The sequence below is a fragment of the Pholcus phalangioides genome, unplaced genomic scaffold (assembly GCF_987345545.1).
Source record: "Pholcus phalangioides strain wild (caught in Gottingen) unplaced genomic scaffold, Ppha-v1.0 ptg000017l_1, whole genome shotgun sequence".
In the NCBI taxonomy this organism is placed as follows: Eukaryota; Metazoa; Arthropoda; class Arachnida; order Araneae; family Pholcidae; genus Pholcus; species Pholcus phalangioides.
This window is the reverse complement of record NW_028301610.1, coordinates 67608102-67632912: the sequence shown is the minus strand read 5'-3', so window position 1 is coordinate 67632912 and position 24811 is coordinate 67608102. Positions and strand designations below refer to the sequence as shown.

The 24811-nt window shown below is 38.0% G+C and overlaps 1 protein-coding gene across 2 annotated transcripts in view; it reads left to right on the top strand.

The window, feature by feature from the left end:
- LOC149074672 (uncharacterized) overlaps positions 1 to 24811 on the top strand; it is a 363805-nt gene that overhangs the window by 303393 nt on the left and 35601 nt on the right. For both annotated transcript variants that reach the window (XM_089247127.1, XM_089247128.1), the window contains exons 24-25: positions 19958 to 20073; positions 23736 to 23836. In XM_089247127.1, coding sequence (XP_089103253.1) covers positions 19958 to 20073; positions 23736 to 23836 — 217 coding nt within the window. The remainder of the gene's footprint in view (positions 1 to 19957; positions 20074 to 23735; positions 23837 to 24811) is intronic.

Genomic DNA, 24811 nt, shown 5'->3' with positions numbered 1-24811 from the left:
CGAACACCAATGGCCAAGTTTGGGCTTGATAGCATGTAATTTATTATTAACTTGATTGTTCCAATGATCCTGCCAGTGGCGATGCATCACTTCCCGGAGGATTGAGAAGTGGTCACTGGCAGGTACCAGAAGGCTATTGTCAATGTTAGTTGTTGTTCGAGCTGCGTTGTCGGCTTTTTCGTTGCCCGTTATTCCTACATGACCCGGTACCCAGTAAAATTTTACTGTGGTACGTGATGGATGAGGTGATGCAGTTCATGAAAAATGGCATGAATGAATGGATGAGTGTGAAAAGTGGAGGAACACAGTGCTTGCAATGTGCTGAGAGAGTTGCTATAAATAATGCATCGTCTGTGGCGTTTGCGTCGTATATGACGTAGAGCCTGAATGATTGCGTACAGCTCTGCCGAATAAATAGAGAATGTGTCGGGAAGTTTGAAAGATGTCTCCTCACAACAGATGTAGGCACAACCGACATGCCCAGGGCTCTTAGAGCCGTCGGTATATATGGGGAAGTACCTGTTGTACCTACCCCTGTGTCTAAAGAATATCTGTCGATATAGGACATCTGCTGTGGTGGCTCTAGGGTATGATGATAATGATAGAGAGACATCTGGCAGAGACTGCTCCCATGGCCACACGACTGATGTCTAATTGTAGTTCCTCCAAAAAAGCCCTCATACGAAGACCGAATGACGGTACACATGAAGGGCGAGCAGCAAAAAGTCTATGAAATGAGGGATTAAAAATGACATTATGAAGTGGATGATCTGGAAAAGATTTCATCTTGATATAAATATTTCAAGGAAAGTTGCTGTCGTCTTGATGTCAGTGAGGGCTCGTTGCATTCGACATACAGACTCTCCATTGGAGACGTCCGGAAAGCTCCAGAGCAGATCCGCAGTGCGAGATGGCGGACTGGGTCGAGCACACTCAGATAGCTCCCAGGTGCCGACCCGTATACAATGGAGCCGTAGTCGAGCTTCGATCTTACAAGAGCTTTATATGGAGTGGAGGAGCGACTTACGGCCTGCTCCCCACAATGTAGAAGAGATGACCTTCAAGAGGTTCATCGTCTTCATGGAACGAGCTCTTAATTGCGCAATTTGAGGTTTGAAAGTGAGTTTATTGTCAAATGTGATGCCGAGGAATTTAGTATTTCCTACTATTGGTGTTTGATTATTGTTTAAGAACAATTGTGGGTCATCATGAAGGTCTCAACGCCGACAAAAGTGCACAGCGACAGTCTTGTCTGCGGAGAAAGAAAAGCCGTTATTATGAGCCCACTTGCTGATCTTGTTGAGTGTGGTTTGCAATTGTCTCTCGGCTGACCTTATATTCACTGATTGGTAAGATATCAACAGATCATCCACGTAGAGTGCGCCACTGACAGACAATGGGAGTTGATTTAACACCCCGTTGAGTCTTAAAATAAAAAGTGTTACACTTAAAATGCTACCTTGAGGTACACCTTGTTCTTGAATTTGGGGAGCTGATAATGTGCTTCCAATCCGTACCTGAAAAATGTGGCGAGCAAGAAAGTTCTTAATGAAAATGGGCAAGTTGCCCCGCAAGCCGCTATTATAGAGGTCGGAAAGAATTCCGTGTCTCCAAGTACGGTCGTAGGCCTTTTCTATATCGAAAAATATGGCTAGCATATGCTCCCTCTTCACAAATGCTAGTCTTATTGATGTCTCAAGGCGTAATAGATTGCATGTTGTAGACCTGAACCGTCTAAAGCCGCTTTGATGTTTCGATAAAATATTGTTAACCTCAAGGTAGTGCATAAGGCGATAGTTGACCATGCGTTCCATGAGCTTACATAGACAACTGGTCAAAGCAATAGGTCTGTAACTATTAGGTTGCTGAGGATTTTTGCCAGGCTTCGCGAATGCAAGAACAATGGCTGTTTGCCAGGTGTCAGGAAATGAATGACTGACCCAGATCCGATTAAATAATATGAGTAAATGTGACAGTGATTCTGGTGAGAGATGCCGAATCATGGAATAATGAATGGCATCGGGCCCTACAGCTGAGTCAGGACTTCGCTGCAAGGCTGTCGTCAGTTCATGAAGGGTGAACAATGAATTGTATCCCTCTGGTGTAAAAGGCCGGAAGGTGTACGATGTACGTTCGGCCGATGATTTAATGGGATGAAACGATGGGGGAAAATTCGCATTACTGGAGACGGCGATATGGGCGGCGATGGTATCCGCAATATCCCTCACATCGCTGATGATAGTGCCATTGGTATTCAAGATGGTGATGGGATGAGATTGATAATGACCATTTATTTTTTGGATCCGATCCCAAATGACTTTAGATGAAGTTGATGAATTGATTCCCGTGGTAAACTTGTGCCAGGACTCACGTTGAGCCTGGCGCCTAGTTCTTCTCGCTATCGCCTTTGCTTTTAAAAATGCCAACTTGTTGTCATGACTAGGATACCGCGGGAACCTACTCCATGCTTTCTTTTGTGCTTTAATCGTAAGATTACATTCGTGGTTCCACCAAGGTTTAGGAAATTTAGGAAGTTTCGAGGAGACTGGGTATTGTTTCATGGTCGACGTCGGGTTGCGAAACCATATCCTCCGTGATTTCTGCCTTGACCGTGAAGTCTGCCCATCAGGCGGCCACAATCTTCCACCGAAGAGGACCCTCAGGTATGCTATGGCTTCGATCAAGGCACTTAACCACTAGAGGAAAATGATTGCTCCCGTGGAGGTACGGATCGACCGACCAGGACCAGTTCGGCAAGAGTGAGGGTGAACATAAGTATAGATCTATTGCAGTGAAACTATTGTTTGGGGCATGGAAATGAGTGAAACTGCCATCATTCGTGATGGCAAGGTCCATGTCGTCTAACAACCGTTCCACTATTTCCCCATGAGGGGTGTTGCTGTTAGAACCCCATATCATGTTATGTGCATTGAAGTCTCCAAGAAGAAAAAATTGTGGTGGTAATTGATCAATCAGATCTTCTAGATCCCTCTGTAAGATGGTGTCATTTGGTGGCAAACAGATGGTATTTCTTAGGCCTGTAGAGATTTCCACCGTGATGGCTTGCACGTTCGTGCGCAGCATTAAAATGCACGACGACACGTGATGTGGAACGAGCAGAGCAACACCGCGGCAAGCCCTACTCCCGTCATCGTAGTCAATACGAAAGAGGGAATGTCGCCTGATGTTCCATGTCTACGAGGGCTTTGTAAAAGTTTCCTGGAGTGCCACGCAAACAGGATGATAACGATTGATCAAATCCTTGAGATCTTCATAATTGGATCTAAGACCATGAATGTTCCATTGAATATTGTTGGCCATAAATTTCAAATAGATGTAGGCGGTTCAAGGTCTTTGAACTTATTTCGGTACAATTTCCGGCGAGTAGTACCGGATTCTGTAGGATTATCGAGATCCATATCACCAATTGACTTGTCATCAATTAGTGACACATTCTTTAGGGTGGGACATTTTATTGCTCTCTGTATTGCTTTTCTTGAATATCCGGTCTTTTTAGATTTATTTCCAGAATTAATCTTGGGTTTAGTACCAGTAGGTTTTTCGAATGTGTGCGCTGTTGCTTTTCCTGCCTCTTCTTCGGAGGTAGTGGTCTCCCTCCGGAATCCAGCAGAGCAACAGTAGCCACAACTATTACACGGTTGGTTAGATGATGATGTTTGAGTTGATGTATCAGCTATTGGTTCAGTCTGAGTTGTTACTGATGCTTTGGTGACATTGTTAGTCATATTAGCTGATGATGGATTTGTTACCATATTAGAATATGATCTATTACCTATTGGGGCTTGGTTAGATGTTATGCGACGACGTGCTTCGATATACGAGATGTTATTAAGGACCTTGATCTTCTGGATCTCTTTTTCTTCATTCCATTTCGGACACTTTCTGTCAAATGCGGGGTGATTGCCACCGCAATTGACGCACTTGAATGGTGAATTAGTGCAGTTGTCCGAAATGTGGTCCTTCTCACTGCATTTTGCGCAGGTGGGTTGGCTGCGGCACGCCGTTCGTGAGTGACCGTATTTTTGGCAGTTCAAGCATCTAACAGGGTTAGGAATGTATGGCCGGATTTTGAGGTTATAATAACCTATTTTGATATCTTTCGGCAACGTTGGTGAAGAGAAAGTGAGAATTATATTACGTGTTGGAGCTGGATTGCCATCTTTGATGCTCATAATATGTTTAGCTGATGTTACGCCTTGAGACGCCAGCTCTTGTGTTAGTTCTTCTTCATTCATGTTAATTAAGTTAGTATCTGAAATAACACCACGTGAATAATTCAACGTGGGATGAATTTTGACCGTTATTGGAATGTCTCCGAGGGATGTGAGCTTTTGAATGAGTTCGGCTTGTTTGGATGTGTTAGTTTCGATGAGAAGGTCTCCTGAACGAAGGGCCTTCACTGATTTTAAGGTACTAACTGTGCCATAGAGAGCTTTATCTATTACAAATGGTGATACTTTGGCCAGCGGTTTTTCGGCATCTGAAGAGTGCAGTGAGAAAAATGAGACAGTTGATGCATTTGAAGCAGTTACATTGACATGTGTTTGGTTTGAAGCAGTTCTTTGACGTTTTGGTGCATTTTGATTTTTTCCCATATTTGAATGGGTATTGTTCCACTCCCACCCACCATGCCCACCATGGAGCCCTACGTGGGGACATGCACACGTAACCGGTGAAGGTTAGTAGCAACGTCAGGTTAGGTGGGAGCTATACACCACCAAAGCAGGTGAGCAGGCGCGTTCAAGATCCAAGATCGTCGTGAAGCAGCACCAACAAACCTCGACGACGTCCGGCAGGCCCGGCCCCTCTACCTGCCCAGTAGAGTAACCCCTTCAGCCACCAAGGCGACCACAGCCGATTGACCTGGACGGGGCTAATCCAAGCCTCCCGTTTCGGCTGAATCCGAGGCCAAAGCTAGCGCATCAGGCTAACCAGGATCCCCATCTCCAGCCATACGGGTCTCCACGCACAGCAAACATGCAGGTAGACAGCGTCCCAGACAGAGCATACGCTAGAAGCAACGCCCCGTCTGGGAGGACCCGTCCCCACCTAAGCGGGGTCCACAATGAGGGGTTGGACACAAGACACAAACATGTACAGGACAAAACAAGACGCAAGACAAGTACTGCAAGATGTGTAGAAAAAAACATGTAATCTGGGCTATTGAAAGTGAAGGATATGAGCACAAATAAGCAATGACAATGATGTGTGATAGATTTAGCATTACCCAGGGTGCACCACGAGGAGGCCTATCACATTGCCATGTGCATCTTGATAGAAGTTCTATCCACACACTGATGCTGTGGAAGTGCCGAAATTATGTGGTTGCACAAAATAGATTATACTGCTGGCCAAGTACAGCATCATCTACTTGCACATTTTGCACTTTTTTCTTTTGCGAAAGAAACTTCCATTGCTTCAGGAGTATCCATGCAAATTTTCAAGTCATTCCGATCAGTACTTATTGTATAGTTTTGGAATCAAAATTTAAATTATAATCACCCTGTATATAGCTGATTATTTTTCACAAATCTGTTACTACTATACAGTAGAACCTTGATTAACTGGGCTTAACGGTGAAAGTATAAAAAAACAACTATTGAATATTAAGAATAGGAGATATACAGTAGGAGATGTGCTACTTCTTATGGGAAAGAAAATGAAAATGTATGTGAGGTAATGTAACTACTAGTACACTAGTCTTTGTCCTTTAAGGACAGCTGGTGTCATTATTGAATTATAGGACCACCTGGCCCTAGCATGATGGTTTCACTACTGTAGCTGCTTCTTTGTGAAGGGGAAAAAAAACCCTGTGAGATAATACACCACTACATTTAGATGTGTGATGCAATCCTTATTTATGAATTTGCTAAAGATAGAGCATCAGAACGTAGCCAAAGGTTAGAAAATGTTGTAAGAATGAGAAATTTTGGCTTTTATATATAACTTTAAATAACTAAGATACTTCATATGAAAAATATATATATATTCTGGCCACTATTATGAGACTTTTTGAAAAAAACCACTTATAAAATCTTATGTCATTCAAAGATATACCATCAGAATGTACCCCAAGGATATAAAATGTGGTAAAAATGAAACATTTTGGCTAATAATGAACCAATATGATATTTTTCAAGGAAAAAAAATGATATTTAGGCAACTTTTATTTGATTTTTTGAAAAAAAACCACTTGGTTAAAAGTGGTTTTAAACCACTGTACTTTTTAAACCAAATACACCTCAAACAACCCTGAGGTGTACCCATTTTTGAAGCAATTGATTGACTGTGTATTAACACTAAAATGACGGAAGCAGTCATTTTGACCGCTAAGCTATTTCAGCACGCAATTACACCCAAGCGGTTTATCTTGGGTACTTGAAATCGCATGACTTTTCTCATATTGTTGAGATTCTCAAATTCGTAAATTATGAACATTCTAGGTTTTTTAGTTTAGTGGTTAAATGAAGTTCTACCTAGAATAATAGTAGCATCCATTATTCTAGTTAGTAATGTTACCTATTACTCTATTATTCTATCAATATCTAACAAATATGATGCTGAAATGAACAATCTTCTAATAGGAACATTAATATTGCAAGAACAGATATGTTCTATCATGATGTTTGCTTTTCTCCAGTATCCATTTTGTACCATTTAAAGGTAGAGTTTTGAAAAAGCTTGTCATCACACTTTATTCAATTCATTTAATGTTTTTATGGATCTTTGCGCTTCTACTGGATTGCATCTACTGATACAATGTCGCATGATGAGAAAAATCTTCATTTTTCCTGAATTTTACCCATGGACAAAGCTCTACCCTGGGGGCTGAGACGATTCTTACAACTTTTGTGTCTTCACATTGCATATTCACTACTATAGAGTAGCCCTCGAGGGTCCCACCAAATATCCCAGCCTATGGGGGCCATGCTGGATGATGTGTGGAGCCATTATTTGACCACATATGTTTTTGACTAAGCAAAAAAATAATTCTTGGTTAAAGAGTAAGTTGGTAAGCAGAGAAAATCTAGGACTTGAGTACCATGCACACACAAAATTGAAATTGTAAACAAAAGGAATTTCTGCCAGAAATGATGAAATTTCATTATTCTATTCATTGGTGTCGTTGATGTTTTCGACAAAATGAATTCATTCAGTAAACAATGAGATCGGCATCGAAAAGTTGTTTCATCAATGTATTTTACATTTCTCTGGATTTGGCTGTTATTCACTGTTTTTTCATTCCGCACATGCAATCTCTTTCCGAATTTCTCAAGCATATTATACTTCAAGTTTTGAAAGTAGACTGCCAAGTGAAAATGAAGCCAAAAATTGCAAGAGCTCAAAAAATCATAGCCATACTTCTTTTTTAAGTAACAAAACACTGAATTAGTCTGTTATAACAAGCCTGTTTGTCCCAAATTGGTGGAGCGGTTTAACCTCTGAGCATGAAGGTCATGCTACTTGACTAGAAGGGTATCAGACCATCAAGAAAAAATCATCAGCAGCTTCTGTAGTGGATCAGGGTGAAGGACTGCAACAAGGACAACAGTCATGATGATGAAGATCTAGCCCAGTTGGTATTGTCACGACAGAAGTGAATCAACAAGGATTAGTCGTATGGGACATCACGAACAATTTTACCAATCAGGCAAGGAGGCAACTCCGCAAGGAGCTGTTGGTGAATTACATCATTTAAAATGACAGGAACAAGCAGACAGACTGTCGTTGGTGGGTTATATTCATACCTATATAAAACACTAGAGGCAGGGCTTACTGCGGAGACCGACCAGCTTGAAAAAACCATTTAAACAACTGCTAATAAAAATGTTCAATAGATCTGATTTAAAGGAAACTGTTATTTTCCGGATATTTTTTGCTGAGGTGAACTCGGAAAGAAAAGTCACCACTGTCTCTGCCAGGACTCAAACCCAGGCCATCTTGCATACCGGGCAAGCATGCTACCATCTACACCACTGGAGACATGACCCTGCCTTCCTTATTTCATGCACTGTGGTGTGAGGTGCTGAAGTAGAGACATTAGTAGCCTCTCTTAACTTCAGGAAATGGCCACCAGGTGGGACGGTTTAGAATAAGATAGATCACTTTTTTCTCATCCCCAGATATCAAGGAAACAGTTATTTTCCTGATATTTTTTGCTGAGGTGAACTCGGGCATCGCTGAGGTGAACTCTGATTTACATAATCATTCACAAGAATTGATAATTTGAAACTTAAAAGTTGTTCTGGCAACAATAATTGAAACAACGATTTGATCAGGATCGCATGTCTCTCGGGCTATGGAGGATCAAATAGTAATTATAAAAGCTATCGTGAATGATCTAACGAAGTAGAATTAAATATATATTTTTACGTAAAGATTTCTACCATAATGCACATAAATTCAAGTATATAACATGTGCAAAAAATAACATGGAGGCAAGATAGGCCAATTCCACGGGAATCTAGGGTATGTTACTCTTGTGTTCCTCCAATGTAAACATATTCAAGAAATAAAGTCTTTCTTTATAGCTCAAGCCCTGTGTCCCAACAAGAGAACGCACAACAAAAATAGCTTTTCTCTTCACCCCCTCAATCAAGTTTGTTCCTTCTGTAGGTATGGTCTTCAAAACTTTACAGAATAATCCAGCCCAGGATGAATTAAGCCTCGCAAAAGCATAAGGATCATTTTTTGAGAATGCCAAGACAACTTTTGAAGAATTAAACTGAGCATTTATTAGCTTTTTTGACCAATGCTGAACAATGTTCAGAAAACCTAAATCACTTGTCAATGAGAATTCCCAAATCTCTGACCGTAGTTGCAACTCAGATAATAATACCATTTAACTCATAAGTGAAATGTGGGTTGTTCGAACCAAATTGAGCTACTGTACACTTATAAGGACAAAAGGTCATGCTCCGTTCATTAGCCTATGCTGCAATCATATTCAAGTTTGTCTGAAGCATCTCCCTATTGCTTGGATTCCTCACTACCCCCATTAGCTTCACATGATCTGCGAATTTGCTAACAATCCCGCAGATATCCTGATCAAGTTTATCGATAAAAATTTAAAAAAAAGTATGGTACAATTACACTTCTTGAGGGACAGGTCCACTCTTCACACCTGTCCAATTAGAAAATTCCCTGTTCATCATATCCCATTGGGACCTATGCTTTAACCATGATTCTATCTGATTCAACAAGTTGCCACAATCTCTGTAAACCCTTCAAGAGTTTATCATGTTAGACCTGATCGAATGCTTTCTCAGAATCAAGATAAACAACAGACATTTTTGCCTTTTCCAGAGTTGCCAACTGCTATGGATTGTCTGTAGTTTGTACAGATGGCCGTGCTCAACTACGTAGCTACCGGAAATGCTCTCAATATTATGGAAATTGTTCTTTCTTCAAATTGTATATTAGCTTTTTTTTTCTGAAAAAAATTCTGGTCTTTGGGTTTTTTATTGCATTTTACTTATTTTCATTATTTTTTTTAAATTGTATTCACCTTTACCTTAAAATAAATTTTCATGCGCATGTTGTACCGTTAAAGTACATTCCTGTTTTATTTTTTTTGTTTCCCCAACAAATAGTTCATAGGCAGACAGCAATAAAGAATGAAAACTTTCTTTTCCACTTAAATCATTTAATAACAATTTTAAACTTTACAATTAAAAAAAATTGAAAGTCCAGGGAAGATGTAGGCATGTCTCGTAGTTTGTCAGCAAGATCCCATCATAGACGAGAGGCATCGCCTCAAGCTTTTATATGGATACTTCCGCACAGGCAGAAAGATGGCAACCAGGAGGAGAAGTAGGATAGTTCTGGCGATGCCAAAGCATGCTACTGGATAATCAATGCATAATTTCAGAAGAAATGCAACTCAATGCACGGCTTTATAAAAGGAAATTTTCCCATTATCCATTATTGCAGGAATCAATCAACTTTGAGAATCAGCAGCACTGAAATTAAAATTTTTTGACAGACAAAATTTTATTTGCGTATTTTTATGAAATAAAACAATAATGCAAAATTATGACTTTCAGAATCTGGCACCACTGAAAACGTAGACATGGATGTCCTGGCCGGTGTCTACAACATTAAGCCTATTGTACACTGGTGTAAGAAATTAAGAGAATTTGCAGACTTGGTCGATTATTTCTAGAACTACTGTACCAATTGTAATAAAATTTGATATGTACATACATTGATACAATACAAAACAAATAACCATTCTATAATTGTAATACACACTCATGATCGTGCGTAACACTCGTTGGAGTCGGAAGGTATGAAACAGCAGTTGCGAATAAACAAAAAAATGGGTTAATAGATGCGTCAATAGGGGGTATGGTCCCCTCTTACAGATATACAGGTCTCGCAGCGTGATTTCATACTTTAAATAAGGCAGTTTATCATTTCCTGTGGCAATTGGTCCCACTCGTTCAGCAACGCTGTTTTCATTCCCTGGAAGGTTCCCGGTGTCAGTGCAGTGTGCAGTGTCACTCAATAAAAAACTCAATTTGATTAAAGACTTCATTTAATTCCACATCTGGCTTAGGCATGAAAATAACATAGTGACAAAGACATAGCGAATATATATTGAACTACAACCAAAAAAAAAAAAAATGAACACTGATCGAGAACAAACATCATCTTTTATAGACAGGGAAATTCTTTTCCTCATGGAAATCAACCGGTTGTCGACGAGCGTAATCTGTCATTTGCATAAGGCATGAAGATTTTTTTTTTTTTCCAACAATCAGCCCCCTCATGTCGGATGCTTTCATATAAAAGTTCATATAATAATTTCATATTACTGAGAACAATAGGTTTCGTAAAATAATCTGCAAGATTACATTTGCTATTGATATATTTCAATTTAAAAAGCTCCTTTTCTAGAAGGTTTCATAGAAAATTATACTTTACATCAATATGTTTTGAGCGGTTGTTCTCAACGGGCGAGAATGAAAAATCAATGGTGGCCTGGATGTCACAATACACAATAAAATGATCAAAATCAATTTCTAATTGTTTGCATTCAAATAAAATATTTTGCACCCAAATAGGTTCTTTAACACATTCAGTTAATGATATATACTCGGCCTCCATAGTTGATAAACTAACACATTTATGTTTAAATGTTCGCCATGATATGGGAGCATTATCCAATAACACGATCATTCCTCCCATGGAAATCATATCATCCCTATCACAGGTGAAGTCAGAATCAGAATAACAACGTAATTTCAAATTTTTGACATTTGATAAATTCAACATAAAATGTTTAGAATCGTTCACATATCCCAATAATTTTAACAAAATATTCCAGTTTTTCAGACCTGGATTTTCCTGAAATTGTGACAACATATCAACAGCATAACAAATATCTGGACGTGTACGATTTGCAATAAATGCCAAGCAACCTAATACACTTCTGTAAGGAAAATTGCTCATTTCATTTACTTGATCAGTAATAGCTGGACAGTCAAGTTTTGTTAGTACACAACCTTTAGCAATAGGTAAAGAACAATGAGGATATCTGTATTTAGAATACATATTACAAATTTTATCTATATATTGGTGTTGATGAATAAATATCTTTCCATCCTCTTCAATGAATTCAACACCTAACAATTTTTTAGTTGGACCTAAATCTTTTAAGTCAAATTTACTGTTCAAAAGAGATTTAGCATGGTTTAAATCATTTTCTGATTTTCCAAAAATAATATCATCGACATAAAAAAATAATAATACACTTGTTCCAAATATATATACACAATTACACTATTTCAATTTCTTAAATTGTAAAGATTTAAGAACAGAATCAAATTCTAAAAACCACTCACGTCCACTCTGACGTAGACCATAGATTGCTTTGTTCAAGCGACAGACATAATTAGGTTTGATAGAGTCAATGAAACCAAATGGTTGTTTCATGTACACCTCATGATTCAATTTCGCATAAAGATATGCGCATTTGACATCTAATTGACAATGAAGCCATCCAAGGCAACTTACTGAAAAATGACCTCACAAGTGTAAAGTTGACCACAGGACTAAATACTTCTTCATAAGAGTCACCTTTGATTTGATTGTAACCTTTAGCTACAAGTCTAGCTTTATAGCGTTCAATGTTCCCTTTTTCATTTCTTTTCACTGTGTAAACCCATCTATTTTCCAAGATTTTTGTATTCTCGGGTTGAGGAACCAAAGTCCACACTTCACGTTCATTCATAACATCCATCTCTGCATCCATAGCTTTCTGCCATTCAGATGAATCAGGAGATTTCATAGCTTCGTGAAAGTTTCGCTGAATTTTTACCTCAACATGATTCGCTTCGAGTTTAGTGATTTTCACTTTCCCTGAACCTTTGTTTTTACCACTGAAATCGAAAGCATTCTTATTATATCTAATCTTATTTTTTTCACAATAGTTTTTGATATCATGATGTGAACGTAATCTTATATGTGTTCCGGATATTCCGGAATAAATATCAACACGTGATCCGTCGGGTGGAGGAACAGCTTTACGTATCCAATTAATATCACTACAAGGAATAATGTCAGATGCGGTTGAAACTTGAATTTTCGATCCACCCGCTGGTTTTGAAGTTTGAATTTTCGATCCACCCGCTGGTTTTGAAGTTCGAATTTGCGATTCCTCATCAGATTTTGAAATTCGAGTTTGCGGTTCCTCCGTTGATTTTGAACTTTCGGATCTCTCTTCGGTTGATGATTGAACTTCGGAATTTTCGTCCACGGAACTAGTATAACATTGATCATCAAAAGTGTTCATTTTGAAGTGATAATAACTTTCTCTTTTATGATCGGGATCCAGTATTTTCATCAAAACGAACATTTGATGTTTCAACCAATTGATTGGATTTAGGCATCCAAATCCTATATCCCTGTGTTCGCTGGGCATATCCAATCATAATACCAATTTTAGCTCTTATATCGAATTTCTTACGTTTTTGCTTTGGGATACCTACAAAGGCTTTACATCTGAATACTTTGAAATGTTTGACTGAAGGTTTATTTCCGCTGTACAGTTCAAATGGAATTTTATTTTGACCTTTCTTACGTAGGTGAAATAAAATTACGCTTCTGCCCAAAACTCATTTTTCAATCCACTTTGTTTCAATAGAGAATTGATTGCATCAATGGCAGTTTGATTATACCGTTCAGCAACCCCGTTCTGTTGAGGCGTATAATCGTTTGTACGTTCGGCTCTAATACCTTGATTCTCAAGAAATTTGTTAAATTCTTTCTTGCAAAATTCCATTCCATTGTCGGTTCTTATGTTTTTTATTTTTAAGTTTAGAAATCTTTCCGCTCTTTTCTGGAAACGACGGAAACATTTAAATACGTCAGATTTGTTCTTGATAGGAAAAACTGTAACCTTTCTTGAATAATCGTCGATTATTGTTAAAAATATTTGCAACCGGAAATTGCTTGATCGGGAACTGGACCACAAACGTCCATCTGTGATAGTTCTAAGGGCTTCTTTGATCGAATTTTTCCAAGAGATCTATAAGAAATTCTCTTGGATTTACATAATTTGCAAATGTCACAGGATTGCATGGAATTGTTTAATTCAGGCAAACCTCTCACACCAGAACACTTGGCTGTGTGCCTTATATAATCGATGGACTATGTGTCCGTAACGCTTATGCCATAGATTTATGTCAGCTTTTGTTGTCACTGTTAGATTGTTAGATTTGATACTCTGTTCGGATTTAGGTATCGTTGCAGGACTGATATCACGGACTCTTTTACATTTCTTAACTATCTTTTCATACTTAGGTTTAACAAAGTATAACATGTCTTGCCTTTGTGCGCAAAATATCTTTTTCCACTCGGGAGAATAAACTTGTATTTTACCATTAGAACAAACAAAATGATAACCATTTTTATTGATTTTTGAACCGGAACTTAGATTATGGCGAATTTTTGGCAAATAAACAGTATTATGAAAATATAACTCGTTCTTAACACCATTCGTGAAAACATAAAATTTAACCGTTCCAATGCCTTTTATCGGACTTTCTATATCATTTACAGCTAGAGACATCGTTGCATTTGCGATAGGTTTATATTCGATAAATAGATCTAGATTATTACAAAAATGACCTGTCGCGGCTGTATCTATTAGCCAATTAAATTTTTCTACAGGATCATTATTTTGAATTGCAAAAGCTTCACTTAAATATTCATTATGCTCTGCAAAAGTTACATTTGATAAATTAGTATCGTCATCAAAATGGTAAGTTAGAGCATTTACATCGTGTTTTACATCATTTTTCCACATATTATGTTGGGAAAGATTTAATTTACCCCTTTTTCTTTTTCCTTTTTTTTTTCTTTTTTTTTTAATAACAACATACAAACATATATACAAGCATATACAGAAACACATTAAACATACACTTTTGACCTCAAGGGACATGCCTGTCCTTCCAGTAGGTCTACAGGGTTTCTCCGTAGATTATTTTTCTTAGCAACAGCCTATTATGGTTTAGGTCGGTTTATAATTGTTCAATATACAGTTTTTTTTGTTTTTTTTTGTATTTATGTTACAAAGAAATTTTACATACAGATGGATTGTATCATGTGGTTGTATTATTGTTGTAATATAGATTCTAGACTGGTATTCATAGAAAACGTGAATATATTATTAGATCCTTTCATAAATTTCTTCTTAACTTTCTTGAAATTGTCATTTTCAGCATTGTTCCTTGGCAAAACGAGCGGCCAATTCGGAATTCCAATTTCGGAATGTACATCCAAATCTTTCTTGGCTTGTTGTAATCTGTTCTCCTCCAATACGAGTTCTTGTTCGATGTTATTGAACACGAAATCTTTGTCATCCCACCGGTAGATCAGCTGCACTATGCCTTGAAAACGTTGAGGCAGGAATCTTATGAGTTGAAAACCCTGATATAAGTTCTCGAGTGGATGGCCTGCTTTGTTTAGCGCTTGCACAGCGTTCCTTAGTCGGGCACTAAAAACACTGATGCTTGTATCAACGTCTTAATCGTAACGAAGCGAGAAGAACTCTTCTAGTAGTTGTATGACTCTTGCTCTGGCCTTAGGTTCGAAGTGGTTATGTAGAATTGTCCATGCTTCGGAACCATCCGTTGTAGCACTGATGAGATTACGATATTGTGGTTTTACGGCATAATATATCGTAGAATATGCACGCCCTTTTCTCAGGTTATAGTCTATTATTTCTCGACGACACATTCCTTTGGTGATAGGCAGTTCAGAGTTCTCGGTGACGGACCAACAACCCCTGTCCATTAGGTAGACTTTGATATCGTACTTCCATGAAGAATAATTTCCCGGCCTGAGCAGAGAAAACTTGAAGTCGGAATCCATCTCCGGAAACGATAGGGAAAAATTAGTTAATATTTTTCGGCAGCAGTCCCCTTCTGGCGAATACGGGAAGTTCACTTTTGGAAATACATTCCGCTGGGTTATATGATGATCACACTGCGTATCATTATAATGCGCGGCCCATAACCTTGTCAGCGCAGTGTGCAGTGTCGCTCAATAAAAAACTCAATTTGATTAAAGACTTCATTTAATTCCACATCTGGCTTAGGCATGAAAATAGCATAGTGACGAGACATAACGAACATATATTGAACTACAACCAAAAAAAATTTTTTTTTCCAACACCTGGAGGGGGGTTGCGAGTTGCAATTGCCCTCCCCAGAGCATCCCAGACATGCTCGATAGGGTTAAGGTCTGGAGATCTGGCTGGCCAATCCATCCGGCGAATATCCTCACTCTCTAGAAAATCGTCGAGCAGAAGAGCTCTCTGTGGACTCGCGTTATCGTCCATTAAAATGAACTCAGGGCCAACTGCACCCCTGAAAAGGCGAACATAGCGATCCAAGACCTCATCCCTATACCTCACACCAGTCACAGTGCCTCTTTCAAAGACATGGAGTGGTGTGCGGCCATCCAACATGATGCCTGCCCAGACCATTAAACCTCCTCCATCATAATGGTCGATTTCGCAGACATTGGAGGGTAGGTAGCGGGTCCCTGGTTCTCTCCATATGAACGTACGGCGAGAATCGGTGCTTAGGCTGAACCGGGACTCATCAGTGAAGAGAACGGTCGCCCATCGATCCATACTCCAATCTCTATGCACCATGATAAAGGGATTCTCCTGTGCGTAGAAGTGAGCGGGACACAAAAAAGCAGGTCTTCTTGCAAACAACTCTCTCTCATGAAGTCTTTTGGAAACAGTCACCCTTGATACACGAGTTCCTGTGGCTGCATACAAGTCACGAGAGATCTGAGAAGCTGTAGCACTCCTGTTACGCCTCGCTATAATCGACAAATGGTGATCTTCTCTGGCCGTCGTGGCTCTTGGACGATCTTGCCCAGGCTTTCTCTCGATGGATCCGGTATCCTGGAACTGTTTCCATAAGTTACACACGACGCTGGGCGTTAAATTGAACTCTCTATAAATCTGGACTTGAGATTGGCCTTCTTCTGGCCTCCCCACAATTCGCCACCTCATTCCATCATCTAAACGTTGGTGGTTACTCATTTTTACTGTTACAATTTGAAATTAACCGATTGCTGCAAAATAACACCAAGAAATTCGTCGAGGTGTGCTAGCAAACGAAATGTGTCTTAACTTACGCGCGCTTATAAAGCCTGTTTCTCTACTGGCTCCGCCTACACACATGTGTACGCTTACGTATTTGATGTACAAGATTTGCATTTTTGCCTAGAAGCAGTGGTTTTACATTCAGTTCAGTTCTTTTCATGAAATTCGATAAAATATGCAAATTCTCCTAAGCAAATTTTTGATAATATTGATTATAGAGAGGTCTATAGCCCACCATCGGTGTGAAGGTAAATATTGCATGTTTCGTGTATAATTATTAGAGCCCGGAAGTTTAGGCACTAAAAATGGTCAAAATAGGCTGGCAAAAAGGCACTGAAAATGCCTAAAATAAGCACTAAAAAAAGGCTTTTATAATCAGTGGAAAAGAAAAATAACTAAAACCAAGGTATTAAGGGTCTAAAAACTAGCTGAAGAATTGGTTGCATTTAATCCTTCCACTTCTTTAATTATGGTTTATAATAACTGCACTATAATGCAAGTTAAACTAATTTCAGGCCGAAAATAAAATGTCAGTAAACCTTCTTTAATAGGTCAATTCAGGACCACAATTACCAGATGCGGAGCCTGTAGAGAAAATGACCTGTGGGGCTTCTTCGAGTGTCGAATAATTCTTGTTTATTTGTTATACAGGGTGTTTCAGAAAGAATCACCTGATTTGGAATGCATATATTATGAAAAATAGTGAACACATAGACACTTGAAATTAATTTCATATTACGTGGCTAATCGTAAAGTTTTTACCAACAAAATTAAATGTGCTCAATATGTCCACCTTGGGATGCACGGCATATGTCTATACAGTAGTCAAATTTGTCCCAAACATTTGCAAGCATGTTTCCATCCATGGCTATTATTCGTATCTTTAGTTAGGCTAATGTAACGCTAAGCTAGAAGGGGAGGCGCATAAACGTAGTCTTTTATAGACCCCACAAGAAGAAATCGCACACTGTGAGGTCTGGTGACCTTGGGAGGCTAGTGATGTTTAACTGAATCGTCAGGTCCTTTATGGCCGATCCATTGTTTAGGACTGTGATTGTTCAAAAATTCTTGAACGTCCAACCTCCAGTAGGGTGGTGCCCCATCCTGCTGGAAAATGAAGTCATCCAAATCGGTTTCTAACTGTGGGAAAAACCAATCTTGATGCACACTGAAGTGACAGCCGAAGGAAGAGTGTTGGTGCTACCTATCAGCAACTGCGTGAAACTCGAGATTTCCCTCTTTCTACCTATACATTATTCGATCGAAACGGATTGAAACCCGAATAGTTACGATTTTTTTTAATCGGATGATTATTTTTGAAACACCCTGTGTTATTTGAAATCACTATCATTTCTATAGTTGAAACATAGCTACCTTGTTCTAATGTAGAAAAACGAATCAGCTATTTTTATATCATCACATATGTGGGACTCTTTAAAGCGCGGGGGGGGGCCCTGTGTGGACTTATCTGTTGCACACCCCTGAGGGCAACTGGTAAATTTAATCGAATACTAAATATGTATGTAATATAAATAGCTGTGGTTGTTTGCAGTGCATTTACAGTGTAAAAAATAAAATCAGCAGAACAACATGGGCTTCCTACTCCACCTTGTGTGAGCAATGATATCCACTGATGACCTCTTGGGACAGTCATTGGTCAGCTGTATTTATACAATACAGTCATAGGCGGAGATAGACTTGGAAGTCTGGGGGGGGGGCACAATGATGATGATGTCAATTCATATATACATTTATACATTAGATCAGTTGACTCCACCTTTGGCGCTGGGGGGGGGGGCTATCTCCACCCATGAATGCAGTCCAATGCCTGAGCGAGACATGTTCATGTTAAGCATATGGGCTGCGTTCATCTAAAACAAAATCATTCGCTTCTAACACCATCCTGTCAAAGCAAAGTTAATGCATGGCAACACCAAGTTCTCCCAGATCACTTATTCGCGTTTAAATGGGGCTGGAAGGGGTGAAGTCAGGACTTTCTGATGATAATTAGTACCAAGAGAGTTGGAAAATTTTAAAAAGTGCAATTCTTTTTCTCAATGCTCAAAATATTGAAGTTTTATAGATTATGACCACTGAAAATCACTAATAAACTTAAAAATATGTTAAAATAGGTATTTATGTCATGAAAACTTCAAAAAAACATTTTTACCAAAAAATGTTTTAAAAAGGCCAAAAAAAGCATTTATGGCATTTTGCCTGAACTTCTGGGCTCTAATAATTATACTTCAAATATTTCTAAATTAAAAACATATTTCACATTTTAACTGAGGTAGAGGGCGACGACCAACAGGGAGGATGCCATCACACAATTGGTCTCCATGGCCAAAGCTGGGCGATGATTAACCCAATGACAATGGCCAGAGTAAATATTTACCCAAAAACCTGTCCTGAGCTATTAATGTGCGAATCCAATCGTTGTCCTCTAGCAAAACATCTGACTGATCAGGCTCAACTTGAATACAAAAATTCCTATCCGTAGCACTTCATGGCATACTCTCAAAGTATCTCCGATCCATTATAAACACAAAAATACAAAATTTTTGCAATGTAAAAAAAATATATTGAATTAAAATTTTTGAGCGATTAAAGAAAATTAAATTAGAATTTAATTTCTAATTTTTCTGGTTTTTTGGCTGACGTGAAGTATAGTTTTGTCTTTTGACGTTTCGTTCGCATGAGTGGTGAACATTTTCAAGAATTACGTAAACTGTGGGCAAAAGCTACTACTTGTGCCTTCTCCCTGCGTGAGTCGCACTGCCTCATCGGGATTGGTCTGTTGAGCCAGATTTTCCCCATTGGCCAAAGTTGTTTCTAAGAGCTCTGGATATTGCTTGGGTTTCAGTCTCATCATTTTTGAAATAGGAAACCAAGCACTGTTGATTTTCATCCTCTTCCTTTCTGTTGAAAAGAAGTGCTTGGTTTCCCATTTTAAAATTGATGAGATTGAAACCCAAGCATTACCCAGAGCCCTTAACTTTCTACTGAAAGCCATTGAATGTTGAATTTTACCCTAATATGTATCAATATTGGGGTATATTTATTGGTACCTTTTTTCTTTTCCTTCTCTTTCTTTGAAATTTACCTATATTAAAATGTTTTCACACTCCAATTCATAGTGCTAACATTTTATGCTGCTTAATACCTGTATATTATTGTATTCATCACTCAATTTGATCTTTTCATTGTATATGAACTGTAAACAAAATTATAATTCCTACATTTTTTCGCAATGTTTGCATACTACATAGTTTTTATTTTAAATTTTTTTCCCCTCTCTAGCTTCTAGTGTTGACTGTGCCTTTTGATGATGAGAATATCAACTCAAGTCAACCTGATAATTATCTTGTGGCTATATACTGGGGAGATGAAATCCTTCGACAGGAATTAAAAAAAATGTATATAATTTTTCTCAATATATTTTCATTCTTGTCCAAACTATTATTTAATCATTTTACGTTTTAAAATTTAATTTTCATAGTTCTGAACTATGAAATTTTTTTCTCCACACATTTCCCTTGAACATACTAAGCATGCTGGTTATGGTCTTCCTCCGCTTTTTTGCACATACCTTGAAAGTCAATCATACAGGGCTTAGTATGGGTCACTTTTTCAGAAACTGGTTACTTTTATTACGTATTTTCAGGCCCAGGTCACTTTTTCCACTTTTTTTAAAAAAACAAAACACGACCTCTATCTCTCACGCTGTCTCGCTGTCAACATTTTTCTTTTCTTCAAGGAAGAACTTTACGGGTTCAAGGTCACTTATTTTCTTTTCCCTTCATTGAACTGAAGGAGCATACTCAGACTAAAAAGAAAAAACTCTTGTTGGCTCCCTTCCAAGGCCCTTGGAATAAAAGATTTTTGGTTAAAGAGGTATTTTATGGAAAAGCTGTTCGCGAATCGACTAGCAGGAAAGGCTAACTACAAAAAAAAAATTCTCCTCCTCCCATTCTTATTTCCCCACATGCTCACTCGTTCTTTCATTTTCATCTTATTTTAAAATCATCCTTTTATTTTATTTAATTTTCCAAAAAGGTTCTTCTAAAGGCTAAATTCCTTTCTTGGAGCATCACTTAAGTTACATTTGTTGTTTGTGCTATCCTTACTTTTGTTGATTTTTTATCGTCACCTTTCTTGATTTTTTTGTTATTTGAAATGTCGATTTAAAAGGGTCTTAACCGAATCAATATTAAAGCATCAATATCAACCGAATCAGTAATATTGATGTTTTCCGTCCTATGTCTCAAACTGGTGGGCATTTGAAATCATTGATGGTCTGTTGGTCAACATCACTGCGAAACGTAGCGATTTAAAAGGGTCTTAACCGAATCAATATTAAAGCATCAATATTAACCGAATCAGTAATATTGATGTTTTCCGTCCTATGTCTCAAACTGGTGGGTGTTTGAAATCATTGATGGTCTGTTGGTCAACATCACTGCGAAACGTAGCTGAAAATTCCTGCACTCCCCATGGTGAGAGTGGAAAACCACTGGGAGTTTGTCGGCTCTGTGTTTTCTTTGGTTAAGGTTGATAAAAGGACTAGTTCGTTGTTTTCGGAAAACTAACTTTGATGTTTTGAGAGGAAGATTGGCAGAAGTTTTCAAAGATTGGTTGGAATCAGAAGGGGGTGGTAAGTCAATGTCGGAATAATTTAATATGAAGCTGTCCTCTGTTTTGCACAACGTTATTCCCTTTGTTTAAAAAAAATGTGTTTGCACATCACGCTGGCTATGTTTCACGGATAGCGTGCGTAAACTTTATCTTGAAAAGAAAAGAGCATTCGGAGAGGATGGAAGTGGACAAGGTGACCTGTCATTGTTTACTGATAAAAGAAGGGCATTGAAGAAAGCAATAAGGGATAGTAAAAAGGAAGTCTAATCTAGGTTGGCAGATAACAACATTGTCTCCAACTTAAAATCAGTTTTTAGGTATGCCAATAATTTATGTAAGGGGACAGTTGGCCCCCCCCCCCCGATAGGAGCATCTAGGGTAGAGAGTAATGTAGGCATGTGTAGTGCTTTCAGTGACTTTTTTGTGTCTGTTTTTAATGGAGATTATGATATTCAATGTACAGGTGTTGCATGGAGTAATAAAATCATCAACAATATTCAAGTGGAAGATGTGGAGGTCCTAAATCTTCTAAAAAATGTATGTGTGAGCAAAGCACCAGGATCAGATGATATCTATCCCAGGGTCCTCAGGGAATGTGCTAATGAATTATTGGCGCCAGTTTTGCGCTGATTTAAAGGAATAGTGTTGCTAAGGGTATCATCCCAAGGGATTGGAAGCTTACTAATTTTGTTCCAATATTTAAAAATAGTAATAGAAAAAAGCTGTGTCCTAGTATCGTCCAATGAGTTTGATGAGCTCACTCTTGAAAATTTTGGAGATTATTAAAAAGTAATTGGTGAAGTGGCTACATGAGAATAGTATATTGTTGGATAATCAGCATGAGTTCAGGAAGGGGAAGTCATGCTGTGTATGATGGCATTTCATTTCACCACATTTCATTCTTGTGGCATTTAATCCCACCAGTCATTTTGAGAGCCATGCTATGAATCGAATTTCTTCCGCCATTATGCATTGATGATCCAGTAGCATGCTTCAGCGCTGCCTGAGTGGTCCTACTTCTCCTGCTAGTCGCCATCTCTCTGCCTGTGTGGAAGAACTTTTAAACTTTTAAGTGTTAGATTATATTTTTCTTTTCTATTTATTTATTTTTTTACTATTTGACCTTATTTTCCTAGTTACTTTGGTGGACAATTTACCTGTTGTGGTCCTAGGGTTTGTATTCTTATAAGCATGCAGTAAATTGTAAAATATTAAAAAAAATTAAATTGATTAAAAAAGTAAAAATAAATTGAATCAATCAAAAGTAATTAATTAATTTGAAAAATAAACAAAAACTTAAAATAGACAATAAATTAAATTCAATTTTTTTTATTGAAATCTAAAGTACTTTCAACAAATGCATAATTTTAAATTTGCACCTAGATCAGGAACAGAAAAAAAGGCAACTTTTACCATTTTGTTCCCCCATTGACAAAAACCTGGATATGCTACTGCCTCTGATGCTGACAGTGTATGATGCTGAGTGATTGTGTTTACATTGATTGTATTATTCCCAGTGACAGATGGGCGGATTACTGTATATGTTGACTTGTGACTTTTGCTTTTAAATTTAAAGGCTGAATAAGAAGATATCCTGTGTGTCTGCTCATCAAGTTGTGTTCTGGTTTGCTGTCATTCCATGGTGGTATGGAACACCACCTAAATATGGCATAATGTACTTTGTTTGCCAGCAAATAAAGTACAGTGAAACCTGTCTAAGACTGACACTGTATAAGAAACCTTTCTCAAACAGAATCAAAATAGTCTGTTCAATGATTAGTGTTTTGATTTGCACCTTCATAAAACTGAAGTCTGTCTAAAATAGAATATTATTAAAGTCTTTTGACATTCTGTTTCATACAAGTTTCACTGTTTTTTTATGAAGTGATATAATGTGAAGCTGTCTTGTTAAAAGTAAACAAAAAGCACACCCCCAAAAAAGAATTATCATAAAAGGAGAGGCTAATTTTTGGTTTAAAATATTTTGGTGTCAGTGATTTCAATAACTCTCTTAGCAGTTTAATGGATATCAACAGTGTTAATTACAACAAATGATATTTCACCAAATGTTAATGTACATTCTCATCACTTTACAACATCGGCCATTCTATATCACCAGGTAGGATCTGAACCACTGTTGTATTGTTTGTGTGACAGGTTTTGTATTCATTATCATTTGATAAAATTTATTTTCAAAAAAAGTACAAAAGTATATTTAAAAATTGAATAATTTCAGAATATGCATGAGTGAACAAAAAAAAAAAAAAACCTCTGGGACAATGTTAGATGACATTTCATTCACCACAATACCACTTACTGTATATTTCTACAATGTTTTGTTATCAGCTAAATTCAATGAATAAGTATATGTATTTTATTGATGGTGTACGAGTTGTGTCTGTCAAGAAGTTTAACAACAAATTTTTGAATTTATTTCTTTCAGGTCATGTAAACAACGTATCAGATGCATGAAAGGAAAACAGCGACTGATGACTGTCAGCTTGGATTCCAAATTTGAAGGGGAAAATGACTTCCTTGAAGATGGTAAAGAGCTGGCTTTTTAAGATAATTTCATTATCATTTTTATAAGAAATTGCTGTGGATTAGCCCTCCACCCGTGTGGAGAATCACCCTTTATTATCAAAGAAATGAGTTACTTTTTGGCTACCATACCTTTCTAGTGTAGAAATTTAAGGGGGAAAAAAGTTTAATACTTGGGCCCATCAGAAAGCCACTATTTCATCTATGCAAGGATTTTTTTCTGTGAGCTATATAAATATTAACTCTATAGCACCCGAGATGCTTTATAGACGGCCGGACATTCAAATGCCCAAAACCGGCCCAAATAAGGGGTATGTTTTAAAAACTCTTGTCAGAAGTGGGAACCAAAGAGGCAACTGGAACGCCCTATCAATGGGATTTTAAATGCTTGAGTATTAGAATGTCCCTTGAGAATGCACTGAATACATCCAGATGAAGTTACTACTACTAAACCAGACATGCACCTCGTCCATATTCCTCTGTGGAACTTTTAACGAATTGGTACATGATGTGTATGTATAGTGAACCTTCCATGAAGTTTGTTTATGTGTAATGGTTGTTATGTGTAGTGCTGCTATCTGCAATCAATTTTTTAAACTATGAGTTTTTCTCAACTCGTAGTGAGTGAAGTGTAATGAATGAATAATTGTAACATTGTACGCTTGTTGCTCTCTGCAGCAAGACTTTTTAACGGGGAGATCGGCTTTCATTTGCGCCTTGAAGTTGGGAACCACAGAAAACCAACTTCAGTCGACCACCACTGCGGCGACGGTGGGGTTGCCATAGTAGTGGTCATCCAATCTAAATTTTAGACTGGATGAACAAAAAAGAACTTTTCTTTCTTTGCTTGTCCAGACCTTTCAACATCTGTAGTATTCTCCCTAATAAAGCAGTGTTCTCAGGATCACGTGATAATTCCTAGGGGGGGGGGGACTGTAATAGACCACGGCAGTAGGGAGTCCTCTTGGGAACAATATT